Source organism: Falco naumanni, chromosome 3, assembly GCF_017639655.2.
Source record: "Falco naumanni isolate bFalNau1 chromosome 3, bFalNau1.pat, whole genome shotgun sequence".
Classification (NCBI taxonomy): Eukaryota; Metazoa; Chordata; class Aves; order Falconiformes; family Falconidae; genus Falco; species Falco naumanni.
Genome location: NC_054056.1, coordinates 35,371,614 through 35,397,519, shown reverse-complemented (window position 1 = coordinate 35,397,519; position 25,906 = coordinate 35,371,614). Strand labels below are relative to the sequence as shown.

The 25,906-nt window shown below is 41.2% G+C and overlaps 1 protein-coding gene across 7 annotated transcripts in view; it reads left to right on the top strand.

The window, feature by feature from the left end:
• Nucleotides 1-25,906, top strand: part of TSNARE1 (t-SNARE domain containing 1) — a 506,791-nt gene that overhangs the window by 367,721 nt on the left and 113,164 nt on the right. The window contains exon 12 of one of the 7 annotated variants that reach the window (XM_040587254.1): nucleotides 21,050-21,115. The exons of the other annotated variants lie outside the window; for them this stretch is intronic. Within the exon in view, the coding sequence (XP_040443188.1) occupies nucleotides 21,050-21,109 (60 nt within the window). The 3' untranslated portion in view covers nucleotides 21,110-21,115. The remainder of the gene's footprint in view (nucleotides 1-21,049; nucleotides 21,116-25,906) is intronic. 7 annotated transcript variants of the gene reach the window in all.

Sequence of the window (25,906 nt, the reverse complement as noted above, 5' to 3'; positions counted from 1 at the left end):
TGGAAATGAAGGCATGATAGATACGTACCACCTTGGAAATGCCAGTCTTGGTCTTCCCAGGCTGTGTTTTATGAGCCTGTCAGTAGTCTAGTGCCATCCCCCCTTCCCCCAACACAAATTGTATTATGAGCCTTGACAGGTATCTCAGACACAGGGAGATTTTAAACAAGATACTTTCTCTCTTTCCCTCTCTGTATTGTCTATCTAGCCTTTAAAAATTGTTAAAAAGATGGTTTGTGGGTTTTTTTTTAATGGAAAGATGTGGTGTAGTCTAGCCCTACTTATGTTTGAGAAATATTTGGAGGAACTTTGTTTACATCCATGTTCTGAATTTATGTTTTTGCAAACCACAGTACGTTACAAAAAAAAAAAAAAGCTGAAAGCTGCAAGGAAAGAATCCGCAGTCTTCTTTAGCCATTGGATCAGTTACTCTCCCACAAAGGGCAATATGAGGAGCATTTGCAGGACACTGTTTAGTTACGGTTGCAACTGAGTTTAAAATGAGAAGGAGCAATATTGTACTTGAACCTTTCTCCAGTTTGAGAGTTCTCATGGCTGCTGCTTGCACAGCTCATTTGTGCTAATGCTGGAATAAAAACTGATTTCTCCTGGGAAGAGACAAATGCATGAACAGCAGGTCCACATCTCTTGGGAAGAACATTGGAGGGACAAACACTTGAATGTCAGTCTGAAGGAAAAGTAAACCTTAAATTGTGTTCCTGGGACATCTGACACCAGCTGAGCATAGTGAGATTTACTGTAGCCATACTGGGCTCACAGGGCATTTCTGATGCAAACTGACATCAGGACTGTCTCAGACAAGGAGGACATGAGTTAAGGATGAAGAATAAAGAAGAATGGTGAGTGCACACTCTTCAGAAAACAAACAAACAAACAAACAAAAAACAACAAACAAACAACAAAACCAAAAACAACAACAACAAAAAAAACCCCAAAAAAACCCAACAGCCAGAAACAAAGAGGAGGATGCTGGCAGACCTGTGGACCCCGGAACAGAAGAAACTCAGCTTTATTTCTTTCTGCCCATGCCAGTGCAGGGTATGAACCTCTCCCTTCGAACACAAGTGGGACATCACCTCTTGGCCTCACTTCTCACGAGCTGCTTCGAGAGTGGCCAATGAAGCAGTGCCATTTGCCTTTGTGGTTTGGAGGGCCTTAAATTACTTCGTAAGGAGCCTTAAAATGCAGTGTGCTTCTGTGGCTCCGAAATCCTGAAGAGAATGTAAGAAAGTGGATTTCTGTGAGTAAATTGTGAATGAGTAGTTTTCTCTGAACGGTTGTTTAATTGAGCTGCAGCTGGAGCGATTATGTTTGTTTTTCCTTCAGTGTCTCTCATTTCCTTTCGTTTCTGTTAATTCCTGCTTTCATTGGGTAACTGTTGCTCTACAAAATTTTAAGAGTGGTAAAAAAAAATAAAAAGGAAAACAAGGAAAAAGTGCATATTTTGGGAGCTTTTTATGACAGTTGTTCCTGAAGACACCTGTAAACTATTGAGCTGAATTGGGCTGCAGCTGCTGCTGACTGTATGGGGTGTGAAGTAGAAGGGGTGTGACTCATTCTTCTGTTGTTCCACCACCCTCTTCTTTGCTGGGGCTTGCTGAGGTGGCTGTCAGGCCATGCATGCTGTGATGTCAACTAAAGGATCTCCAGATCAAGAAAATACTAGACTGTCAGAGACTGAAAGCAGGGGATGGTTGAGGGGAGTCATCACTCCCACATCAATTTGGACAGGGCGACAGCACTGCTGTACTTGGAGGTTACACGTTATGACATCTAAGGAGGCATCTATGGTGTCACTGCAGTATATGAGAAGTCCAGCTGCCATGCGTCCTGGGAAGACAATGCTGTTGATGGCTGGGTAATGAAATCTATCTTTTTTTTATCTAATTTATGTGACTAGAAAGCAAAAGTGATGAAGATGGGCTGACAGCAACCTCGTGAACTTCTACAAGGAGAAGTGCCAAGTCCTGCAGCTGGAAAGGGACAACCCCATGCACTGATATATGTTGGGGGCCACTCATCTGGAAATCAGCTTGGCAGAAAAGGACTGAGGGATCCTGGTGGACACCAAGTTGAACATGAGCCAGCAATGTGCCCTTGCAGCAAGGGTGGCAAGTGGTACCCTCAGCTGCATTAGCCAAATATTGCTAGCAGGTCAAGGACGTGATCCTTCCTATTTACTCAGCACTGGTAAGTCCGCACCTGGATTACTTTCCAGTTCTGGGCTCCTCTGTACAAGAGAAACATGGACATACCAGAGAGAGTTCAGCAGAGGGTCACAAAGGTGATTAAAGGTCTGGAGCATCTCTCCTATTGGGAGAGACTGAGAGAGCTGGAGCTTTTCAACCTGGAGGAGAGAAGGCTGAGGGGGGAATCTCATTAATATCTATAAATACCTGAAGGGAGGGTGCAATGAGAACAGAGCCAGATTCTTTTCAGTGTCCAGTGACAGGATCAGAGACAATGGGCACAAACTGAAACACAAGACGCTCCCTCTGAACATCAGAAAACACTTTTTTACTGTAAGGATGATCTCACACTGGCACAGGTTGCCCAGGGAGGTGGTGGCATCTCACCCCTTGGAGATATTCAAAAGCCATCTGGACATGGTGTTGGGGTAAGTGTCTCTATGTGGCCCTCCTTGAGTGGGAGGTTACACCAGATGACCTCCATATGCCCCTTCCAACCTCAACTGTTCTGTGATTTTGTGAGATATACCTGTCAATGGGGAGTATCTTAGTATTTTATTATTTGTCCTATGGACTGTCTCTTCTGCTTTGCTTATCTTACAGAACAGATGCTATGGAAAGAAATCATGTTACACTGGAACTGCTGGGGCTGCTAGGTCAAATTTGTCGTACAGTGCTCACCCAAGAAAGCTTAATATGAGGAAACAAAGAGCATGTTGTGGTTTTCTATGGGGCAACATGTCTCATCTTTGAAGCTTAAGTTCATTTGCTTTTTCAACCCTTTTATCGTTCCATGTCATACCCAAGGGAACCATCAACTATCTATGACATTCAAAACTCATGACCAGCTGAAACTTCAGTCTTTCGTGAGTATAGCTAGTTTTGTAAAGGAAGAGAGAGAAAAATCCTCCAGAGAATGTTGGAGGCATGATAAGATCAAGATCCTGACTGATCTGGAATAAATAAATAAATAAATTGATATTCACATGCTCCCAGTCTTTGATTCCCATTTAGACTGTGCAAGAGTGTTTTGTCTGGAGAAGGAAGTCCATTGCTCGTTCATTCTGCATCACCTTGCTTCTCCGCGAAAACCATTTCTTCTTGGCATCTGCCAACTTCAGAGGGCCACAGTCAGCTGGCAGTCTGCTTCTTGTGCTGTTTAGCTATTTTCTTATGCAAAGAGACAAATACGGAGGTCTCTGCTACTTTCTTCTGTGTAAGGGGGTTCATTTCCCATTCTAACAGTGCTGCTTTTATCTCCTGTGGCTGAAATATCCTAGGTGTCCTGATCTGTTCTGAACCCTCTGCCTCTGGATATCATGGTGTCAGCCTGTGGCGTTCCCCTTGACACTGCAAAAATACCCTGTGGCTGATTTCCCAAGATCACCTCTATGCAAGACAGTTATGCAGCCATATTTTGTTATTTTCTTTATCAACAGCTGTTTCTTAACAACTCCAGGGTCACTGAACATACCCAAACACATAAAACCAAAAAGAGCTCAGTTTTCCTCTGGGATTTTTCAGTCCTTCTTTTCTCAATGCTAAACAGACAACCAAGGTTTGAGGTATATCACCTTGCCACACTACCACATGGTAGCACGACAGCCTTTTGGATAAATGTTCTGTTTCAGCATTGTAGCTGTGATTGTATGCCATGTCTTTTAACCAATCTTTGATAGCATATGCATTCACTAGAAGCTGTCTGTACAACTAGGTGATAGACTCTTTCAGTCACACTTCTAGGCAGAAACTTAGAGAAGCAATTCAGGAACAAGTTGCCATAAATTGCCTTTGATAAAATTTCTCTTCTTCGTGACTATATATCCATATTTCCTGCATAGTACTTTGAAGCTCTTACAATCTGAACTTACCCCCGGTGGCTAATGTTTTTAAAAAACAAAGCTCCTTGGGACAGGGTCCCTTCCTTGCCTTCAATTTGTAGTTGCCCAAATTGTGCTGTCTTGTAATAGCAGTGAATTCATAATTGTGGATCCATATAAAAATATTTTCCCCCAGTAATTTTGCCCAAGCATTTGTATGTCGAATAGGATAATGTTTCCTTATATATGGTTTTAAGAAAAAATCCTGCTTTAAGGACAGGTTTCCTGCCACGCTGCAGATATTTCCCTGCGGAGTATCACTGACTCTGCATGGAATTAAAGTCAAGGCAGAATTAGCCCTCAAATTTGAAGCAACCAGAATTGAAGCAAATGGACTTGCCAGCCTGTCCCTTCAGGTGGTGATTTCCTCATCCACACAGGGAAGGCATATTCTCTAGGAGCGTAATAGGGATCATGTTTTGGAGCAACCCCTTGTTTCAATGTTACCTATCAGCTGTCCCACCAGTGCAAAGTCTCAACTAATTGGGAACTCCAAGGAATAAAGGCAGCTTTATAATGCTCCTTGGGGACCCAGAAATGGACAGGGTTAATTTGTGTTTTCTGTCTGGGCTAGAGCAAAATCTTGTTTAGCTTGCTTTATGAGAAAGAAACTAGTGCATCAATCCATAGCACCTCCTAGTCTACTTGGCATCCTGCTTTTTGTAATGAATACATTTCTTGCATTGCCACATGCTTCTCTGGGTGCAGATATCTATGATTAATATGCCTTGTCTTTTATAAACAAACCTAATGCAAAGCCAGTAATGTGAGCCTCATTTCTTTACTGCCAGCCCACAGTTCAGCTTTGTTTGGGTATATATGTAAAGGAAGAAAGATGAATGTTCACTCAAGCTTGGGAGCTGGAGCCATAACAAATTTATGGGATGAAAAGCACACATCAGTGCGAGGCAAATACGGCCTGGGAAGGTCTGTTTTCCTTGCTTCCTTAATTTTACTTTCTAATAGCAAGAATATTGTGTCGTGCACCCAGCCAACAGATGTCCCGCTACGCAAGCACACTGCAAGGGGAGGAAACATACTGAAGTACCTAGGAAGTTTTTATCAGTGACTAGATTCAGGCATAATATCATAAATTATGAAAGCAGAGGGAACTTCTGTGATCACCTAAACTGACCATTAGCCAGTGATGTTTTCCCAGATCAGGTTTGGCTTGAACTAGTTTGCCTCAGAGGCAAAAGAAGAAGTAAAGGGAGGAATTACAGTGTTCGATTTTGAATAATGAGAAGGCTGAACCACAACCTGCATCCTGCTTCTCTGACAGTAATTCCATTTAATGCTCAAAAGCCACACCACATTCCAAGACCCATCCATCTTACGGGTCCTACCATGGGATTTTACTTTTCCCTTGCGTGCTACATTAAAGGCCCCATTAGAAAGTCATATTGCCCAAGTAACCATGTCCTGTGACCATGAAAGGCCTTAATTTCTCTTTGATAAGGACAGATAATACAACTTCCAGAGCCCAAATCTCTTCCAAGAGAGACCGGGTGTGTGGCTTTGGGGTTTTGTTGTTTGTGGTTTGTTTGGGGGTTTTGCCTCAGTCATTTCAGTTACTGATTTTTTTCTGGCCTCTTTCTCATTTGTCATGATCTTCTGTGGCTTGTGGATCCTAGATGTGGATCTCAGCACTTCAGGAATCTGTGCTGAAAACCAACTCTTCTCATTCCTACTTGGGACTCCCACATTCCTCCAGCAGCTCCTGTGAGGCTGATTATCCATACTACTCCCCAAGACTTTTTAGGGTCACCCAGACAAGAATCCCCATCACGATCCATCCTATCAGTACAGCCTGAATTCCTTGTTCATCTATGTTTGGATTTACATTTGGGCCCACTGACTGCTTTCATCTTATGGAGGACTCTTGATACTTCTGTAACAAGGATCCCACAAGGATTCAGCTTCAGCGTGATAGATTTTTCATGTTACTAATAGAAATTGTCAGTGGGGCAGTTTGTAGGAAAAACATATAAATGCTTTCTCATGTAGTATCTTCATAGTTACTGGAACAGCCAGAGACCAGAGTTCTTGGCCATCCTTTGATTCGTATCGTATGTGTCATGGGGATGCATTGCACCAGTTGAGACACTAATTCTACATAATTGGCTTCATCACACAAACTAGTACTGTATCCTCACCAAAAGGGACATAACTTTAAGTTAATGAGATCTGTTCTCCAGAAGCCAGTAATGATTGACACTGATTTATATTAATTCTCTTTAATTCTTCATTAAAAGTCCTGTATCAGTTGCTCCATTATTTTGGCTGAGATCAATGTTAGATTGGCAGGCCTGTAATTACCTGGGTCATCCCTTTTATTATCTGCCTACATCATCTGACTTCTTCCCAAATAGTGGACAAAAATTTCATAGAATTCATTCACTTCCCTGCCACCCCCTACCCCACCTCCAACTTTATTATCAATAGTCTTTCATTTTACCTGCAATAATAATTTCTAGTTGATGATGGATTTTTCTTTTCTGATACCTGGAAAATTCTCTTTTCTTATCCCTCCTATTGCCAGTCACGGGTTTTTAGTTTATGCCCTGTAGCTCACCTGATGAATTTTCTTCAGTTCCTATCCTCTGATTTATATTACGTTCTTTTTTCCCCCCTGTTTTCAAAATACCTGAGCATTTATAGTGATCAAACCCAATAGAAAAGACAAGCATGGAAAATCAGTCCATTTAAAGCAATGGGTCCAAATTACAATTTGGTAGAAAACTGAAATTTAGTTACAATGGATGTTCCTACATTCAGGAATAAAGTTTAGGGAAATCTAGGTTACATGCTACTGGTGTCTGTTTTCTTTTCAAATTTTTCTGTTTCTTGTATTGCCAGAATTTAATTTCAGATTCAGATTTTTATATTCAGGTGCTGAATTTACTGATTTAAAGCTCAGGGATGAGTTGTCATTAATTCTAGTGGCTTTTGGACAGGCATCTAATTCAGATCTAGACAATAATAGATTAAACACAAAACTGGATAGGGGTAATGGCAGTGTGGAAATAATAATTCCTTTACCATGGAGAGCTTTCCACCCCCACTGAGATTTTTAGGTTCATATTCCTTCTGATTTACATAACAGGAAACAAGCAGAGACTAACTGAATTAACCGAGTGACTGGACAGTAAATCATTTGCAGAATTGGGGTGGAAACCTGACTTCTCCATGTCCAGAAGGCTACATTTCTTACTGAGGATGAAAAGATTGCAGATGAAGAGTTGTTTACACAAAGTTAAAGTCTTTCTACTGCACTTAGCAAAACCTTTGGGTGGGGAATATATATGTATTTTTTAAAAAAAATGTGTGTGATGCTTTGGGAAAGTCATTTCTTATTTAGAAAAGCTCCTGATCAGTGAGCAAGGGATTATCTTAAAGGCTGGGTAAATACTTCAAGTTCACTGCAACTCAGAGTGGTTATTCTGAAATTCCTTGAAATATATGTCAAACCACCTATATTCTGGGTTGGTAATGGAAAATAAGCTTTTATAGGGAATAATAATGGACATAGAAGACAGTTCATATATATAATGTGGACAAGAATGCTTAACATAAGGGAGAAACTGGCATTTCTGAAATTAGCTGCTTATTATATGTACCTATACTTCTGAGGTGCCAGTTTTTGAAAGCGCCTTATCTTGAGAAGGTCTTATTATTTAAAAGGAAAATCTGTTGCATAGATACTAGAGCAGGAAAGTATTCTTTATTAATCATTTTTGCTACAGGAGTTGGGAATATCCTGGTCTGTGTGATGATGTTCTAGATTCCTCGCAAGCATCCTTGCAAAAAAAAAATAAAAAATGAACTTTTCTGAATATTTTGCTGAAGGAGGAAGGCCATTGTGGGTGACTTCAGGGAGGACATTTTGGGGTTAAGTTACAGCTTAAGTTAAGTGACTTTATCCACTTACTTGAGGTACCCAAATTAGAGCTCAGACCTTTACAGTATCAAATCATCTACTGGAGTAATTATTCTCTTTCTTTTGGCTGACAGGGAATCTCGGTAAATGTTGGTCTAATTAAGATGTTTTACTTTGATTCCTGAAGTTAAGAGGTGAGTTAAGAGGTGACTCTTCACTCCAGTCAGGCCTAATAAGAAGTATGGAAGAGTCCCCAGAGGAGATTAGGTTAGCAGCTGGCAGAAGGGACCCTCATCCTATAAAAAGGAAAGCAGAGGGGATTGAAAATTGAGTCACTGCAGGTGAGTGCAGAGAAGCAGTGAATGCAGACCTCCATAGAAACAAGAGGAAGGAATTTTGCCCTGGTATTCTGAGGAAGGTCTTCAAGGAGGAAGACAGGATGGTCGAAACATCAAGTATGGGATCTGAGCATCACTTTGTCTCTGGTAATCAGTGAACTGTCTGAGAGGTGGAAAAGTAGAAGTAGTCAAGACAAAGAGGGTTGTTTATCTAACCTCTCCTGATAGATCAAGTGTTCAAACCCTTTTGTCATTCTTGTTGCTCTAGCAGGACTATTACCAGTTTATATCTACAATTTGTGAAGTGCAGTGTCTAAAATCAGCTATACCACTTTAACTTGCTGGCACTGAATCGCTTGCAAAGTCTGCTCTGCCTTACTGATAACAGTCCCATCAAGACATTCCAAAATGAGTTTTATTTTTCTTGTACATTACATCATTGGTTTCCATGGAGTTTGAAGTCCCCTTTCAGCACCAGAATTTTGTCTAATAGCCTGCTGACCAGACAGATATTTTAATATTTGTGTATTTAACTTCTTCATCCCTGGCATAGCACACTGCATGACAGTACACTAAATTTCTTCCTGCTAATTTCATATCTCCATTTTTTTCAAGATAATTTTGGATTCTACCTTTGTTCTCCAAAGTGTTTGTACATTTACTCAAGCCTGCTGTCATTCACAAGCATTTAGTTACATGTTTTATTAAAACAAGTCAGTGCTTATAGTCTGAATAGAACCAGGCCTAAGAAACATCGCCGAGATATCTCATTTAAGATCCCCTTCCAGTCTTACGCGAAGAAGATTTGACAATTAAACTTCAAAAGTGATTTACCAATCAGTCCTATCTTACTACAATTACATCTTCCTAGGCTTACTGATAAAACATCATTTCTAGCATAATATAGCATCTTCTTTTGCCTTCCTTCTCACCTGGCTTTTTACTAAGCCAGAAATTAAATTTTCTTATTTGGAATTATTTCCTATATTACATCTACATCTTATTTATTTATTTTTAATAAGGTGATTATCTCTTGGGTATTTGCAAATGGTTGCTTAGTAATTTCTTCTAGCATCTGCCCACAAGTTGAAGTTAGGCCTAACAGTCTGTAATTCCTCAACCGTTGTTACCGAAATCTCGGAATGAAGAACTTATCGACACCAATGTGATGTAGATAAGCAGACACTTCTTTATTGTCGGCCGGGTGTGTGAGTGAGTCCTCTCACGATCGACGCACACCATGGTTCAAAATCATACACCTTATATAGAACTCATTCATACATATTCATTAAGTATTCATGCATAATCATAATATTTCCCATAAATCATTAACATACTCTCCTCCCATATCCGATTCTGCGCAGTAAAGGTTAGAAAGGCCCAGAAATAGGTCTGGGGTACGATTTGGGTAGGTGGTACATGAGTCAGTGGTCTCGATCTCCCCCTGCCTGAATTACCTTTCACTTAAAGTAACTGTTTCTTGGCAGGTAACCATGAGTTGCTTCACTTGACTCTCCCCAGTTCACATTAATTCTCATTTTGACATTTTAGTACATTCTCCTAAGTTACATATAAACAATCATCTTGAATCTTAAGTCTGTTATCTAAGTTCTAAACATTCCTACGAGGTGATTCTGACCAATTCCTGCGGCCTTGGTACGGGGCTGTACAGAGGATTCTTATAGCAGCTTTTACTGTATAACTATAAGTTTCATTAAAATATATTTCTTATCCTTCTATATTTCCATTACATAATTTATTTTATAAAATCAAATAATCAATCAAATAAAGTCAATCAATCTTAACTTATTAGCAAATCTGTAACATGGTGGCAAAGCAGCCTCATCCCTATCATGCTGCTACAACTGCGCTTTGATCACACTGAAAACTCTGCCAGTGAAATAATCCAGGTGGTTTTAAACAAAGAAAGAAATAGGAAAAAAGTAGTTCTCACCACCACCCTTGCATAATTGCATAAATTCTTTCAGAGCACAGCAGGGTGAAGCTACATGTGATGAAGTGCCTCTGGGTGACCATGTTACCTCTCTAAAAGGAAGAGGACACACTACCCTTTTCCCCAGGTCTCATACTTCATCTATCTTTTCACTGGCTGTGGTGGTTGCTCAGCACTGTAGCGGCAGTTTACTAACCTAGTAGAGAAACAACTCAAAAAGGAAGGAAGGAGTTGCAATTCTTCAGCACTAGTGAATTCAGATAGCTCCAGGAAGAGTCAATTCAACACTAGAACTGGCTCACACTGGCACAGTGGGTGGGTAAGGAGGAACTTGCACTGAGGAGCAAGACACCTCTGTCTTGAGTGATGTTTTATTTGCATCAGTTCAACCAAGTTGCACAGCTTCACCCTGAGGGGACAGAGAACTACAGTGTATTGGCAGACGTGGACCACTGGAAACCTCTTACAGTGTCTTCACAGCCAGATAAAACCTGTCTTCCAACAGTCACTGCAGTAGGTGTCTTTTAGGCTTTACTAATCTTCGGCTGAGCCCTTAGGAGTACAGCAGTCAGAGTTTGCCTAACCTTTGGCAATCTTAATTTCCATGTAATCTCCAGCTGTAGTTTTGCTTTATACATAATGTCTGGAAGCAGTAATAAGAATGATGGAAAGGGCTATGCAAAGCATCTGAGGAGGAAGCTTATTCACTTCTCTGCACACCTGTACTCCAGCACCTTTTATTCCTGTGTTAGAGATTACATTCAGTGCTAAGAAGCAAGTGTCTGACTGTCGAAAGCGCTGAGCTCCCATTGTCTTCAGTGGGTGTTATGGCTGCTCAGCATTTCTGAAAACCAGACTCACAATGAGCAGCATGTTGTGAAAATATGTTAACAGCTATATCTTTCTTGTCCCCTCCTTTATATCCTCAAGCCAACAGAAAGCTTCTTGCTATCCCACATCCTGCTCCCTGTAGAAGAACCACCTTTGTCCCTCTGTCCCACCTATCCCCTTCATCTAACATTTTACAGGTTACGCTCTTCACCTGGAGAACATTTGGTGAGAGTCATCAGATTAACTGTGGGTATCTGCAATGTGGGCGTCTGCATCTGGGCAAGTTGCCCTGGACTCTGTTCATAGTCAATGGAGAGTGAGTCAGTGGAGTCAATGGAGTTTAGGGCGTCATTTCACATCCTAAAATAGGCATCCACATTTGGTCAGATGACTCACACTCTGAACTCCATTGCCTATATTTACTATACCTCCAGTGTCTTCAACGGGAGAGTAGACAAGAAACTCAGGTGGGACGCCTGTATCAAATCCTTACAGTGAGATGAAGTTAATCCCACCCCTCCTGTGAATTAATACATCAATTCACTGCATATATCACATTCACCTCCTTCTTTAAGAACTGCTTCTGTCTTGGTGTTAGGAAATGAATCAAGCAGTAAAGGGTAGTGAATGGAAAAGATAATGGTAGGTCATAGCAGAAAGTCAGACTGACCCTTAGGTTGGATAAATTCGAGTGGGTTTATTGAATCCAGTGGAATCTGTCTCCTTCATTTACAAATGTTGCTTAATAGAATTCAAAAACCAAAACAAAAGAAAACAAAAGCTAAGTATGCCTGTGAACTGTCAAGGCATATTCTAGCCATTATCTTTCCATGTGAATCTATGATTCATCATATTTTCCTTCCAACTTCACTGCTATTGTCTAAATTAGGAGACTTTCCACGGTGGTAGGCAGGTCCTCCTCCTGACCCTTGCTCTGTGCTCCAGCATCTCACTGATTTCTGCTGGTAAGAACTGGTGGAAAACTGCTGGCATCTCTGTAGGATTATAGGCAGAGTGCAATCTCTAGCAATGTGAGATCACATATAAAATATTCTCCACCTCCTTTGCAATACAAAATCACCTTTATCCTCAGTTGTGTGCCCCATGTGGAGACTTTAGGCTTTGGTTACTTCTGATTTCTATGATAATTTAGGAATTGGTCAGTTCCCTGTGGGCTAACTCTCATACTTCAGTTTGCAGAAATTAGCAATCAATTTGCAATCTGAATATTTAACCCCAAAGTGATTTTACCTGGTGCATCCTAGAAACTCCAAATGCAGGCAAAAATCCAAATGCAGCTTAGCCAAGCAGGGAGCAGCATGGCAGGAAGAGCATAGTTATGCAATAGATACATAAGAATCAGTGTGGAACATAGGAAAATAGAGAATAATAATAATAAATAGAGTTTAATTAGTTCTCCTCTGGTCTTCATTATTGCTATCACCATCTTTTGCTATTCCAATTCATCAGGCATAAGCACAGATGCTATTGCTACTTTCTACATATTTAAAAGACCCACCCTCCCCTCAGCCTTAACCATTTCCTCTGAACTCCCTCATTCATTACACTGTCCAGCTTAAAATTACCCTTCTGTGTTCTAAAACCCACCATAAAGGAAGACCAGTCTCTGCCACAATTTTCCTCTCTCTCTCTTTCATTATTAACAGGCATTTTCTGGAGTGTTTCTGCTGGTGGTGAGTCTTTCCTACAGCTCTGACTTTATCCTTGTGCCCCATTTGTTCTGACTCATTTCAAACATAAGCTGAAAACAGCTCATCTCTCCCTAGCTTCTGCCTGTTAATTTCTCCTTCCCTCTGTTACTATTTAGCTATAACCATATTATTTAACTCTAGACCACTTCATGGGTGCAACTGGTGTGAAAGGTTCTGTGTAAAGTAATGTAGTAGGTAGACAATTTGTCATGTACTAGAACAGCTAACGAGCATTTTAGATCTGGCTGGTCTGAGTCACTGAAAACAGACTGTGTTACCAAATCTCTTTTTAAGAAGATTGAACCACACGTTTATTTACTCCACAGGTGAAAATGCTCAGAAAACAAACCCTCTCGTCATCTTTCTTTCTCTTGTCTGTGCATGTAGATTTGTGAGTGTATGCACCTACCAACACACACAAATCATTGAACAATATAAAAATCTTCCATAATGAAACCCTGAGATCTGTTGCTAGTGAAGGTTGTAGTGTCACTCAGGGACTCGTTGACAAGCTTTGAGGCAAGAGATAGATTCTCGAGAACGAAAGAGCCAACATCTATCAGCCATAATTGAGCAAATTAATAGCTTTGAGAAGTCTCTTTTTTGGTTAGCATCCCATGAAAAGACAATAAATGTGGCAGGGTTTCACTTACAGCCTCTGCTTGCTTTTTTCTTTTTCTTTTCACTGTTGTCTTGTGTACAGTGTGTAATGACAGTGAAACAAAGGGCTTCCTCTGCATAATCAGCAGCAACTTTAGCATTGAAACTAAGATGTAAAAGGTTAAGAGACAAGAGTGTTCATCTTCCGCTCTGTAGGAAGGAGGGAGGAAAGTTGAAGGAAGATTTCTTTGCATTTAGACACCGGTTTTGCCCCAGGCATTATCTCAGTCACAGAAGGAATCAGCAGGGAGCCAGTGATGACTTCTACTCCCCTGTCTTTTAGTAGGCACTTTACAGCCCTTTTCTTCCACTTCTCCACTATTTGTGGACATCAATGGCTATACTGCTGCAGTTGCTGCGGAAAGAAACACTGGCAAGTTTTCCTGGAAACAAGGACTTTTCTCTGGGCTTGCTAGCAGAGGAAGAAAATCTTAAAAAGGTGTAATAGCCTCCACTGAAAGAACTGGGAAGAGGGTGCTCTCCATTGCCAGGGGAAGAGAAAAGCTAGTTTGGGCCACGGTAACTGTAGGCAGTTCTCTATATTTTGGGCAACTCAATGCTCTTGCTTTGTTTATGCTCTGAAGTGTAAATACGGTAGTAAATTGTTGGCATGAATGTTTTTATAAAGGACATAGAAACTGTTCAAGATACAGCCAGCATGAAGGTGCTGCTGCAGGCAGGATCCAGCCGTTGCTATTTAGAGCAAAGCAGTACATCACAGTGCTCATCAAACTGAGTGTTATAAGTAAACAGAGATGAGAAAGTGGGACCCGAATAGAGACCCAGATACTAATCCCTAGTGTGGCAGAGTATTCTGTCATACTCCCAGGCACATACCTTAACCTGTTTTGGTTTTTTTCTGAAACAGAAAGCTACCTTAAGAAATTAATTTAAGTCTTTGAGTCTGCCTCCTTAAAGCTTTTCCTTCAGTTTTAAAATAATATTTGTTTATCTTTCCCACCCATTATCTAGTTTTTCTTTTTTGTTTTCCTTTTTTTTCCCCCTTTTTTTTGTTTTGTAGTTGATATTTTTTTTTCCCCTGCTAAAGGACAGCAGTATTCTAGTATTCATCTCATTTACAGAGTAAAGCAAGGTTGTTATTTGCTTTTACTTTTGTAGTCTCTGAAATTTCCCTGGTATTCCAGATCTATTAAAAATAAACCTAAGTGAGTCAGTCTTCTTCTAAGAACATTCCTTTTTGTGGGACTTGCTTGGAATTTTTTTAAGGATTTTCTTCTGAGGAAAAAAAAAAAAACAGGAAAGGAAACTTTGATTTCTTACTATTTTCCCAATTGAACCAAATATTTCTCATGTGTCTGTCACATGTCAGTGGTTTTGATCTGTGTGCAATATATAGTTTGTTAAATGGACTTAGTTTCTAGTTGGAAGGAGAGATGAAACATCTACAGTCGGCTTCAGGGACATACAGTCCTTGTGCATGGTGGGCTTTCTTTGCAACTGAGTTCCTAGTTCTTCTCAGTTTAGAGGATGGCCCATTCTCTGTGGTTTCATTTTTGTTTTGTTTTCTCCACCTCAGATTTATTATTTATGGAGTTATTTATTTGTTGATTCCCTGGAGGAGAAAAAAAAGTTGAAAATAAGCCAGTTTAAAAAATGAAACCATGCTTGTGTCCCTGAAGTTTGTGTGCCAGCAGGGAGTGGAGAGCTGGTTGATGCTTAGTCCATACAGCCAGCATTATTTATTTATTATTTAGGAACATAAATGCATCAGTTTCTATGTTCACACCCATCAGTTTGTTCCTTCCCTCACCACTTCCCACTCTGGCTGTTCCAGAGCTTCACAACCCTTATGCTGACAGCCTTATTCTCATTTCCAGTCTGTATATCTTTATGGCTAGTTTACAAGCATTTCTCCTCGTGACAACTTTTTCAGTTACTTTAACTAGCTTGTCTCCCTCCCTGCTGTTTACTCCCCTGCTTTATTTATAGAGAGTGGTCATACCCTTTCTCAGCCTTCATTGTGGCAGTCTAAACCAGCCACGGATGGTATACACACATACAAAATTAAACCCGCCATCTTCAAAATACCTCTCATGGGATTTTAAATTGGTTTTGGACACCATAGTCCAGATCTCCCGAGCCATAGACCAGCTTTAAGACTCCAGAGTTCTGCTTTGTGACAGTGTTATTGCTCCTTTCAGGCCTCCAGAAGCAGCAGTGACTTTTAAAGAGTCGATTGGAATATTCTCTCCTGACACCAAGCAAACTGTTCCAGTTCCTCTGTGGAAAATATCATTATTCTGTAGAAAAATAAGCGAGTGATGGAGCTGGTTTCATAAGGTTAAACCCTAGAGCAGGATGTCATGCAGGATCTGGCCTCTTCTTCCTTGCTTATGGGGTTTTGGAGAATTTAGGACTTGGCACAAGTGATAAAAGAATGCGATAGTGCAGAAGTTTATCCATTGCTGTCCTCATCTGTTGTCACAGCATTGGCTCCCATTTTGGGGAGCTGCATTAGGAAAGCTACAGGGCTAATAGCTAAACTGCCTGGGCTAGACCTAGGTCATATTGGCCCTGCTTGACATCCTCATCTCATGCATTCTCCTTCTCTAAGGACTGCTCAGCAGCAGGTGAAGTCATCCTTTCCGGAGAAGGGCCTTTAGCCATTCTCCAGCAGGTCTCGGATTTGTGCATCCGTGGTTTTACTCACATTTCATTCGTTACAGCAGTCCCGAGGAAGGTGATATTCTGGACCAGTCTGGCCTTCCTAATACGACCAACATCACACTTTACGTATTACCTGTAAGCCAGGGCTAAGCTGCAGACCATCATTTTCTCTGAAACCTGAGAAGTTTTCTCTGTTCTCTCAGCTTCCCTGTCAGCTTGCTTTTGGCAACGTTAGAGTGCATGAAGAAGAAGAAGATCTGCCAGTTATATCCTCACTGTCTGCTGCTCAGGGGGCAAACACATGTCTTATGCATTATGATTCAGAAACCTGCTTGCACTTTTTTTTCACCAGCTTCTGAATTTTCTGTATTGATCTATCAGTGAAGGGAAAACCAAAAAAGAACTGAATGAGGATTATGGTCCAGTGCAAAATGTGTTTGGGCAGTACTTCAGGGCAAAAGCTTCCGCCCAGCAAAGGGCCAGAAAACTTACTAGCAGCCCCAGTTTTGTACTCATGAAGAAAAATCGGTCAGTGATTTGATGAAAAGAATATTGGTGACTGAAAGGAGTCTGTAGTCCAAAATTAGATTTCATTTAGACATTGCTTATTCTTGAATCGGAATCAAAAGAAAAATCCAGTTTCATTTGGTTTAAGTTCATTGTTTGCTTTTGGCCTCCAGAAATAGTATACTGAATCCGTAATGTTTTCAGTATTGAAAGAAGGTGACATCCAGGAATCTGCTAGGAGCTCCTGAGTCAACATGACCTTTCTGAGATATCAGAGGCTCAAAAAAGATTTTTCTATGTCTCTTTTTCTGACCTGCTTTAGGAAGCCTCCCCCAGTGTGATCCACATCCCTACTATCTAGAGCAGACAAGTTGAAACAATGCCCTTGAAGCTCACCAGTGCCTGCAGGGAGTGATTAGTTGCTTTTGGTCTGACAGTGAACCCAGCAGCATGGGCAATGGGAGGACTAAAACATGGGGATGAACCGTAAAGGGATGGTTGCTGCACTTAGAGTGAGATGCTGACACTACAGAAAAAGCACAAGAGCCATATTTTGTCACACCTCTGTTCATCTTTTCCTTAGCAGATTTCCTATGTCAAGCTAGAAGCAGTTGTCTAGCGTGAGAGCTGTATAAATGGCAAAGAAGCTCCCCATCAGCTATTTTTGGGAAAAATCAATTCTCTCTGTATTCAAGAAACTCTGAGCTTGCTAAGCTCCCTACCTTTTAACCGCAAATGGCTCTAAATATTTTCCCCTTCCCACCAATAGAGCACAGGGAAGCAAATCCAGTTTGAGTCTGAGCTGGTATATTTTCAGGCCAGTTTAAGCCAGCTGTTATTAACTTATTTTCACCCATGTGTGCAAACGCCTGCCTCTCTTGAAAGCTGTGGAAGTCCTGCTTTGATGATGTGAAGAACAGTCCAGCCCAGAAAGGTCTAAGCCCAATCAGCTGGTGAGCATTTATGCCACTTACTGCCTGCACGGGAGGATGGGATGCATCCTGGCACTCCTGCCGGGCGCTGTGTTGCTGGTGATCTAAAACCAGGTGATCTAAACCAGGTGATCTAAAACCAGGTGAAGTACCCTGCCTTAAAGTGAACACAGAGAGGCAGCGTCAGGAGCAAGAGGGTTTGGGTCCAAACCTGAGCGAGCTGGGAGAAGTGAGGGCCAAAAAGTGACCCAAGGATTCTTTGTAATCAGTGGGTATGATTTTAACACCCACTTTGTTCAAACTGGGCCAGATTTCTTCCAGCAGGGGTTGATCCCCTGGGGAATGGCTGTGGGAGAGTAAAGCACCAGCAGCTGCTGTTGCCCAGTCCATCAAGCAGGCTTTGTACGAACTCTTCGGCATTGTATGAGACACAAAATGGCTTGCCTTCAAACTGCTATTGTAATTTTCATCAAAACTGTGCTTTGACTCAACACACTGTATTTAACACAATTTATGACAATATTTCTCCCTCAATAGCTTTTTGTAGAGTATGTGTAACCTATTCTGCAGGCTGCTGGTTTCCTTACTTAGCATCTATTTTATGGTCTGCATTTTAAATTTCTTTAAGTGCAGGCCGTTGAGGAACAAGTTTCTGAGAGAGAGAGAGATCACTACTCAATCCCAATTCCCTCGTGCAGTGGCTGTATACTCTTTATAGGCCAGTACCTTCTCCCCCAGAGACTGCGGCATTTCAGGAGTAGACACAACCATCCCAGCCTATGTAAACCACTTAAAATTACAATGTTCTGTGAGATAATTCTATATATAAGATGGAGTGTTGATGTTGATATGACAGTAACTTTTAGGTGAGATCACAGACCTCTCATACTAGGCATTACCCAATTCCATAGGGAGAATTTGTTCCTGCTTCAGAAAGCTTGCATTGTAAATAGCCATATGAGATAAAGGATGGAGGAATAAACAAAGACAACCACAGAAGATGTGTCTATATTGCCAAACAACTCCCATATCTTGGTCCCCTGATCATCCACATTGCATAAGTATTAATTCTCTGCCATTTGGTTTTGGATTTTTTTTTTTTTTTTGTGAGGGGGCTTGTGTTTGTTTGTTGGGGGGGCAGTGGTATTGAGTGAACCAACTAGGCCACTCCAAGGTGAACCCTGGATGGTTGTGCAATTAATTACCTCTGTCTGAATGGAAACACACCATGTTTAGCTCCTTGCACCATCCAGAGCCCTCCGACACTCCGCTAGACTTACACTGTGAGCCTCCAATGTGAAAGCATAATAATCCATCCTTTTCCAATCATGTCATAAAACCCAGCTCTGGTGGGCAGCAGCAGAGTTTTCATGTGTTTCAGGCTGCTTTGATGTGAAGAAAAAAACCCGACACCCAAACCACAAAATCTTCATAATTATATCTTAGAGCTACAGAGGCACTTTGGTAAGTCGAGAGCCCACACGGTCACCGGTGGGCCCTGCTGATCCATTTCAGAGGGGCCAGTCCAGGACAGGGGAGAAGCAGCTACTCTGTTCCATGTAGTCAAAATCCCAAAGTAGACATTTTTTAGCAGTCTAAATATAACCGTAATGTAGTCCCATGGCAGAAAAGTTTATTAAACTCCCAGCGTCCTGCTCCCAGCTCCAACTATCTTGCCACTGAGCACACCTTGGAGAAAGGAGGATGAAGGGAAGATGTAAGTCTAGCATCTTCCCACGGGGTGATCGCAAGGTGGAAAGCCTGAACTGCCACCAAAGAGCAGGATTACCACTGCAGGCAAAAGCCAGGCACACCGATGACACCTGACAGTGTAATGTACACCAAAAGTCAATTACATCTAAGCACATCTTCAGACATTTTAAGTACTCTAACTTGTGCATAACTGATTACTTTTAGAGCTGAGAATTTGTATTTTCATTATGACGTTAGCTCAGGTTCAGGTCCATAAGTCAACAGATGAGTGTTGTGCAGGTGAACTCCAGAGGTCATACAACAGAAACAAGCCTGAATCCTTTGACTGAGGTATCACCCCTGTCCTCAGCATGGCCTATACAGTCAGAGCATGTTGAGCAGTAGAGCTGACAGGAACAGTGGGAGCGTGAAAACACTAGATTAAAAAGGAGTCTGTCACAAAGATTTCATTTTGTTTTTCCACACCACATATATGCTCCCAGCCCCAAGGCTTTGTTCTGTGTGCATTAAGGGTGATCAGATGGTCTTCTGCAAAGCCTAGGAATCACTTTAATCCCCCAAACTCCTTTGTAATGCATTGGCTTTTCCTAGCCGTCTATACCCAGCAGCTTGCTGTAGATCTTGGCTGAAGGCATTAAAGGCTTTATGGGATGTTCTGCGATGTGGTGAACTGTACTGTGTCTTTCTTTAAATTCTTGAAGTTCTTAACAGGCTGCACCAGCAAAATACAAAATTTAGTTGGATAGCTTAGGAAGATCGCTTTTTTCTGGTACATACAAAAGCTTAGTAGGAAATCTGGAAGATCTTGTGGCCAGAAGTCTTCAGGTTAATTGCGTGTCTCATGATGCCATATTATTATCTGTAATAAAACTTTATTTCAACCACTGATGTATGTGAACAGTATAGCCATGTACATTAGATAAATGCTTTTCTTCCTTACCATTAACTTCATTTCATTAATTTAATTTGGCTTTTCTTACAAGAAGTCGTCACACTTGTAAAACATCTTCCATCTGTCTCACCTGCTTATTTAAGAAACAGAGAGACAGGAGGTTTTCAAACCTTCACAAAACAAAAGCATAAGCTGTAATTTAGGAAATCTACTCAGTAGTCTATCACGCAAAATGCTCATCTCTCCTTTTCTGTCCCTTGTCCTCTTCCCACAGTGCTGTGCTGTACTGTCTTAGCTCTCCAAGCTTCCCTTCCCCCTGTGCTTCCCCTCTCTCTTACTTGCCTGACTTTCCCTATCCCAATCACAAATCTGTCATGCTCTTGTTCAAAATGAAATAGCTTCTCTTCTATCTTGCTTTGTTCACAAGTCCTCTTGGCCTTCTGATCATTTTCTTTGCCTATTCCTGCCTCCTTCTCTTCTACTACCTACTGTATTTTATTTCATTGCACTTCATTTTATTTCATTTCATTTCTGAGGCAATACAGTCAAACTTGAACACAATATTCAAGGTGAGGGCATCTCATTAAATGATATAATGGCATTGTGCTAGTTTAGGCGTTACTCTCAGTTCCATGCTTTCTGTACAATATGATTTTCTTTTCTTGTGCAACTGCCATTGTGGATGTGGCAGATATATTCATGGAAATGTCCACATTTGGACTCTGAATGGAAGAATGTGAGAGTATCAAAGAGGTTACTGCACACAGCTGTACTACAAGCTCAGAGATGTAGTTCAGCAGACAAAATCTTCACTCTTATTTTCCATGGAAACATTGGTAGAATGGCTGTCTAGGGGTACAGAAATCTTAGGCTGAATAGTTTTGTTTTGTTTTGTTCTGTTTTTCATTGTAGGGGACTTGGAGGTCTAGGGAAGAAAGATTCTTCATCGCTACAGAAATAATCTGGATCTGAGTTCAGGTCAGTTCCTGGCACAGAATGATATTGAATAAGATGCTTTGCCTTGCTGTGCTTTTATTCTCCATCAACAAAACACTTCCTAACCTAATTTCTTATTCACTGGGATGGAGGCTCTCTTCAGCTTGGAGGAGGTGTTCCTTGAATATGAATCAGCTTTTCTGACCCCCTCTTTCCTGTAGGACCTTATCCCATGAGACTCTTCCCAGCACATCTTTGGCCTCTTCACTCTTCAGTGCCATCAGACTTCTGTCCTTCGTGGTAGGATGCTGTAGGATATACAGTGTAGGTGTAGGTGTGATGTAAATACAGTGGAGGCATCTTAGGGTCTAGCAGTGTAAATGTGGACAGGACATTACCAAGGGGACCTTCTCTAGGGCTGGTCTCAGAAGCAACTATGCTGTGAGCAAAGATATGTTAATCTCTTCTGCTGGGTTAGGGAAGTAAAATGCAGAAACCGGTTGCACAGTCAAGTCTAAATTAATTCTAATGAATTTCTAATGACTGTCAGTTGTCAGTGGGCAAAGGATGTTATTTGGGAAGATCAGCAGGAGCATGTTGAGTTCTGCTGAGCAAGGCAGAAAGTAGCATGGCTTGGGCTGCTTTGAAGAAAACCAAGATTTCTAGGAAGTTTTAATACTGTGGTCTAGGGGAAACAGATTAAAATCTGGACATATTGGTATACTGGGGCAGAAAGCTCTAGAATTACTATATATATAAGCCTTACTTTCTTGGTTTGGCTTTGTTTGTTTGTTTAAAAACTAGATCCTACAGCACTGTATTCATGTTGACTTTATTAACATGTTAAGGCAAATTTCTGCCAGCCGCGCATCTGGCAGGGAGATCAAGTCTCCTCAGAGAAGGTTTGGTTTATGTTTACTCCTTGAAAGTGACAGGGAGACACTGTGGCACCATGTCAACATGGACATTTTCATACAGCTCTTAAACTCATTCCCCTTGTCAAGCCTGCTCTATACCTTCCCTCTTACTGTGTGTTAAACCTGTTCCCACAGCAAGCAGTTTCCTAGTTCTAGCATCATTTTTATCCCAGCTGGTGTGTGCAGTTAAAGCCTAAGCACAGACAATCAATTCTGTCTTCACAGAGCTTTCCTGGCTACTTCAAACAATTTGAGAACAAAGTTTATATAAATATATTCCCTTCATCCCTCCTAATCCTTGCTACATGTTAGGCTAATTTTATGTATTGTGTTCATGAAAAACATGAGTGATATACAAAAATATAGTAGACTTGTGCTTCCTCAAGACAGAGCAGTGAGTTTCTTGTTTTCCCCTATCAGTAGGTTTAAGAATGCTGGTTTTATGAAAATACTTCCAACAGTGCTTTTATGGGTCTGTGAATGGAAGGGAAGTTTTGAATGGAATGACCTTTACGTTTCCACATTCCACTGTAAATCAGTAGAGTAAGAGAAAATAGTTTTCCACATCTATAAATGTAGAGATTTTTTTTTAACCATGGAAAATACCCTTGTGCAACTGCTAGCATCTCCCACACCTCTTTCCTCCATTCACTAAAGAAGCACTTGTTAAGTCTGTAGTATCTGCTGGGAAGAATATGTGGCTTATTTATCTGATCCTGCAGCTTGGGAGTTTTCTCCTGTTTGGCTATCTCTTTGTACTCCACTATCCCAATTGCAGGAATTTATAGCCTTCTCTGTGGGCCAAAGCTGGGTTTTAATTGCCACTTTTCCATGAGTAGGACAGTCAGATTAAGTGGGGGGAAAATGCATTTCAGCAGCAGTATGAGTTACACACAATTAGAGGCAAAGCCAAGCGTGTTTACCCCAGAGCTCCCCCTTCCCCAGCAGTCCGTGGCCTCTGATCCCCCCGTCATCTGCTCCTGTTACTCTAGTTCTTCCCTATTTCTGATTCCTCCCTACCTTTGCACCTCCTTTTCTCCCAGTTGTGTGAAAGTGGAGTTTATCTGATGATCTATTTGCCAAGTAACCCTATTTTTAGAGTAGCATGGGCTATAGGGTACAAGCTAAGCATGAAAAAATACAGCAAATGGAGTGTATAAGGCAAAACAAAAGTGATACAACATTACACAGTTTATCCAGTTCCTGCTGTAATCGGTAACTGCCATCTTTAGCTTCCGTTGAAAATTCCCAGTTAATATCGGAAATGGAATACTAGAAAGAAAGAGGTGGTGAAACCACAGGTTGCTTCACTCACTGATTTCTTGTCTAAATCTTCATTTAGCTCTGAAAAACATGCAATTTTTCTAACTTCTTAGAGATCTTGTTTTAATACTCAAATACCTCAGCCCAGACCCTTAATTTTTACAAGATATAAAAGTTGTTTTATGCCCAACTGCTTACACATTTAAGCCTCTGAATCCCTCAGTTGGTTTTAGTGCCACTTTGACAATGAAAAGGGCTAATTCAAGATCTATTCTTACATTTATAGCATCATAAAGAATGTTCAGAATAAAGACTTCATTTGCATACATCATAAAAATAAACAAAATAATTTGCATAAAAGACTGCATGTAGCAGTACTTTGAATGGGGAATCTTGGGAAATATGTTTGTAAGATGAGAAAGAGAGAGGGAGTGAAGAAGATGGATGGCTTTCAAGGTATGGGATGCTCTGCTTTTTTATATTGCCGAATCATTTGATATTTTGGAGTTTTGAGGCAGATATGAACTATAAAGATCTCTGGGCTGGGAATCCCTTGAGAGCTGCTAGGTGATGTGTGGCAGCTTCAGGGATTCTCTGGGTTGAAAGTGGTGATCAGTGCTTTTCCTGGTCCAGTCTAGGATTGTACCAGTCTGGCCAAAGCTTGAGAGAAATTCTGGTGACTGATTATGGATAATTAACATGCATCATTTGTCATCTGTGTTTGCATCCCAGATTTCTCTGTGTTGTGATTCAGTATTGCTGAAGTCAGTAGCCTGCATTGGAAGTATGCAGATTTATTTTACAAGGAGAGAATCTAGGTTGGTGGCATACCTTTATGGCATGATGTGGTACCCATTTAGGATCTCCCAGAATTTTACATCAAGAACATGGAAAATAACCCTGACAGCCTACACTGATGGTGTCGATTTTAGTCATGGTTGCATCACATTTTACTGTCGTATCTAGCTTTTTTTTTTAGAATGTAGTTTTGCTTTATGTTTTGATTAATTCTGTGTGCAAGCATTGTCCTCCATGGTGCTCTACTTGAAGCAAATTTGAATCCAGAGGACCACAAATTTAAAAGATAGTAAAAAGAACCAGCTTCTTACAGCTTTTAAAATACTTGGCCACTTTCCTGCTTTGGGACTTTGACGATACCACTCCAGATCTCCCCAGTTCCCTGAGTCTTTCAGACAGGGTCTAGGTTTCTGTGACTCGGATCTGTCACCTGCCAAATGAAGATTGTCAGAGGCTATACTGAACAGTGTAAAAGGTGCTGTGCAAATAGGATGGAAATAGAGATCTTCAGAGCTAAGTGAAGTAGCATAAAGAGTTAAGTGACAGGTTGTGCCTGTCCTGTGGTCTCCTCTCATCCAGCTAATGAGTGTAAAGCAAAATTGCTGTTGGGATGGAAGAGCCTCAGGAAATGTTTGAGTCCTATGCTTGAGTAGTTATGTCTAAAGCCAGGGCGATTAGCTGGTGCTGTGGGGAAAATCACTCGATACACAGCAGGATTTCACAGCCCTCTCCGTTTCTGCCCTCGTGTAAAGGTTAATGGATCCATGAATTTCTGGAGCACATAGACCTTACCCATGGGCCCTGCTGACAAGGCAGCCCATGAGGACTGCAGGTCTAGCACCTGTCTGTCCACCAGAACACTGCCACTGCAGGGAGGGTCTCCCTGTGGATTCAAGGGAGGGAAGACTGCTACATGCATCATTGTTAGCTGAAACTTTTCACCTGTATTTCATAATAAAGGCTGTGATTATGTCTTCATGTTTTAGTAGTTTTGGAAGACTGTTATTAGGCATTAGAAATCCCACAGAAAGCAATTTGCAAGATTTGGAGCTTCTACTTGTCTTGGCCCAAATCTTCATGCAGACATTTCTCCTTCCCACCCTTTTCCTTGCAATTGAAATGACAAGAAATGTGCTGTGCTTCACACACTGGGGCCATGCAGTGTTAATTACAGACACACACACAGACGGGGACAGCTGCATTTTAACAGAGAAGTAAAACATATATGGCTTGGCATTCAGTTTTAACCCATTGGTGTAAAACAGCTCACTGTGTGTTGTACTATGATTGCAGTGCCACTGGGACTGGCATCTCTGGAAGCTGAGCAGCTGAGACTGGAGGAGCATAGACAAATGATGAGACATTGTCACCAGCCTTTGAGGCCCCCTCATTGAACAAATCTGGGTCCCAGGTCCCTAGCAGGACAGGTCCAAGCTCTGGGTCTGAGACTCTTGCAAGCTAAAGAGCATCTTGCCTGGCCTGTTGTTTCTGCCAGCTGTCAGCACTGAGATCTCGGTGCTGTCAAGAGGAATCTCCACAAAATAAATGGACAAAAGCAAAGAGAAAAAGTGGGGGGCAGGGACTGAGAAAGGCAGTTATGCTTTGTGAGCTCTGCTTGTGAAAAGTTCCATGCCATGCATAGAAAGTTTTGTTTGCTCTCCAGTACATACCACTCTCTTTTATATAGGCCAGCAATTTTGTGCCTGGAAATTGAAATGTTGTGCACTTTTAGGATATTAATATTTTTGCCAGGCATGGTATATTTTCAGCTTTGAAACAGAATCCCCTTTAGCTGATTGCCAGCAGCATGTTACAATGAACAAGACAGCCAGTTTGGGTGTGATGCTAGCAACTC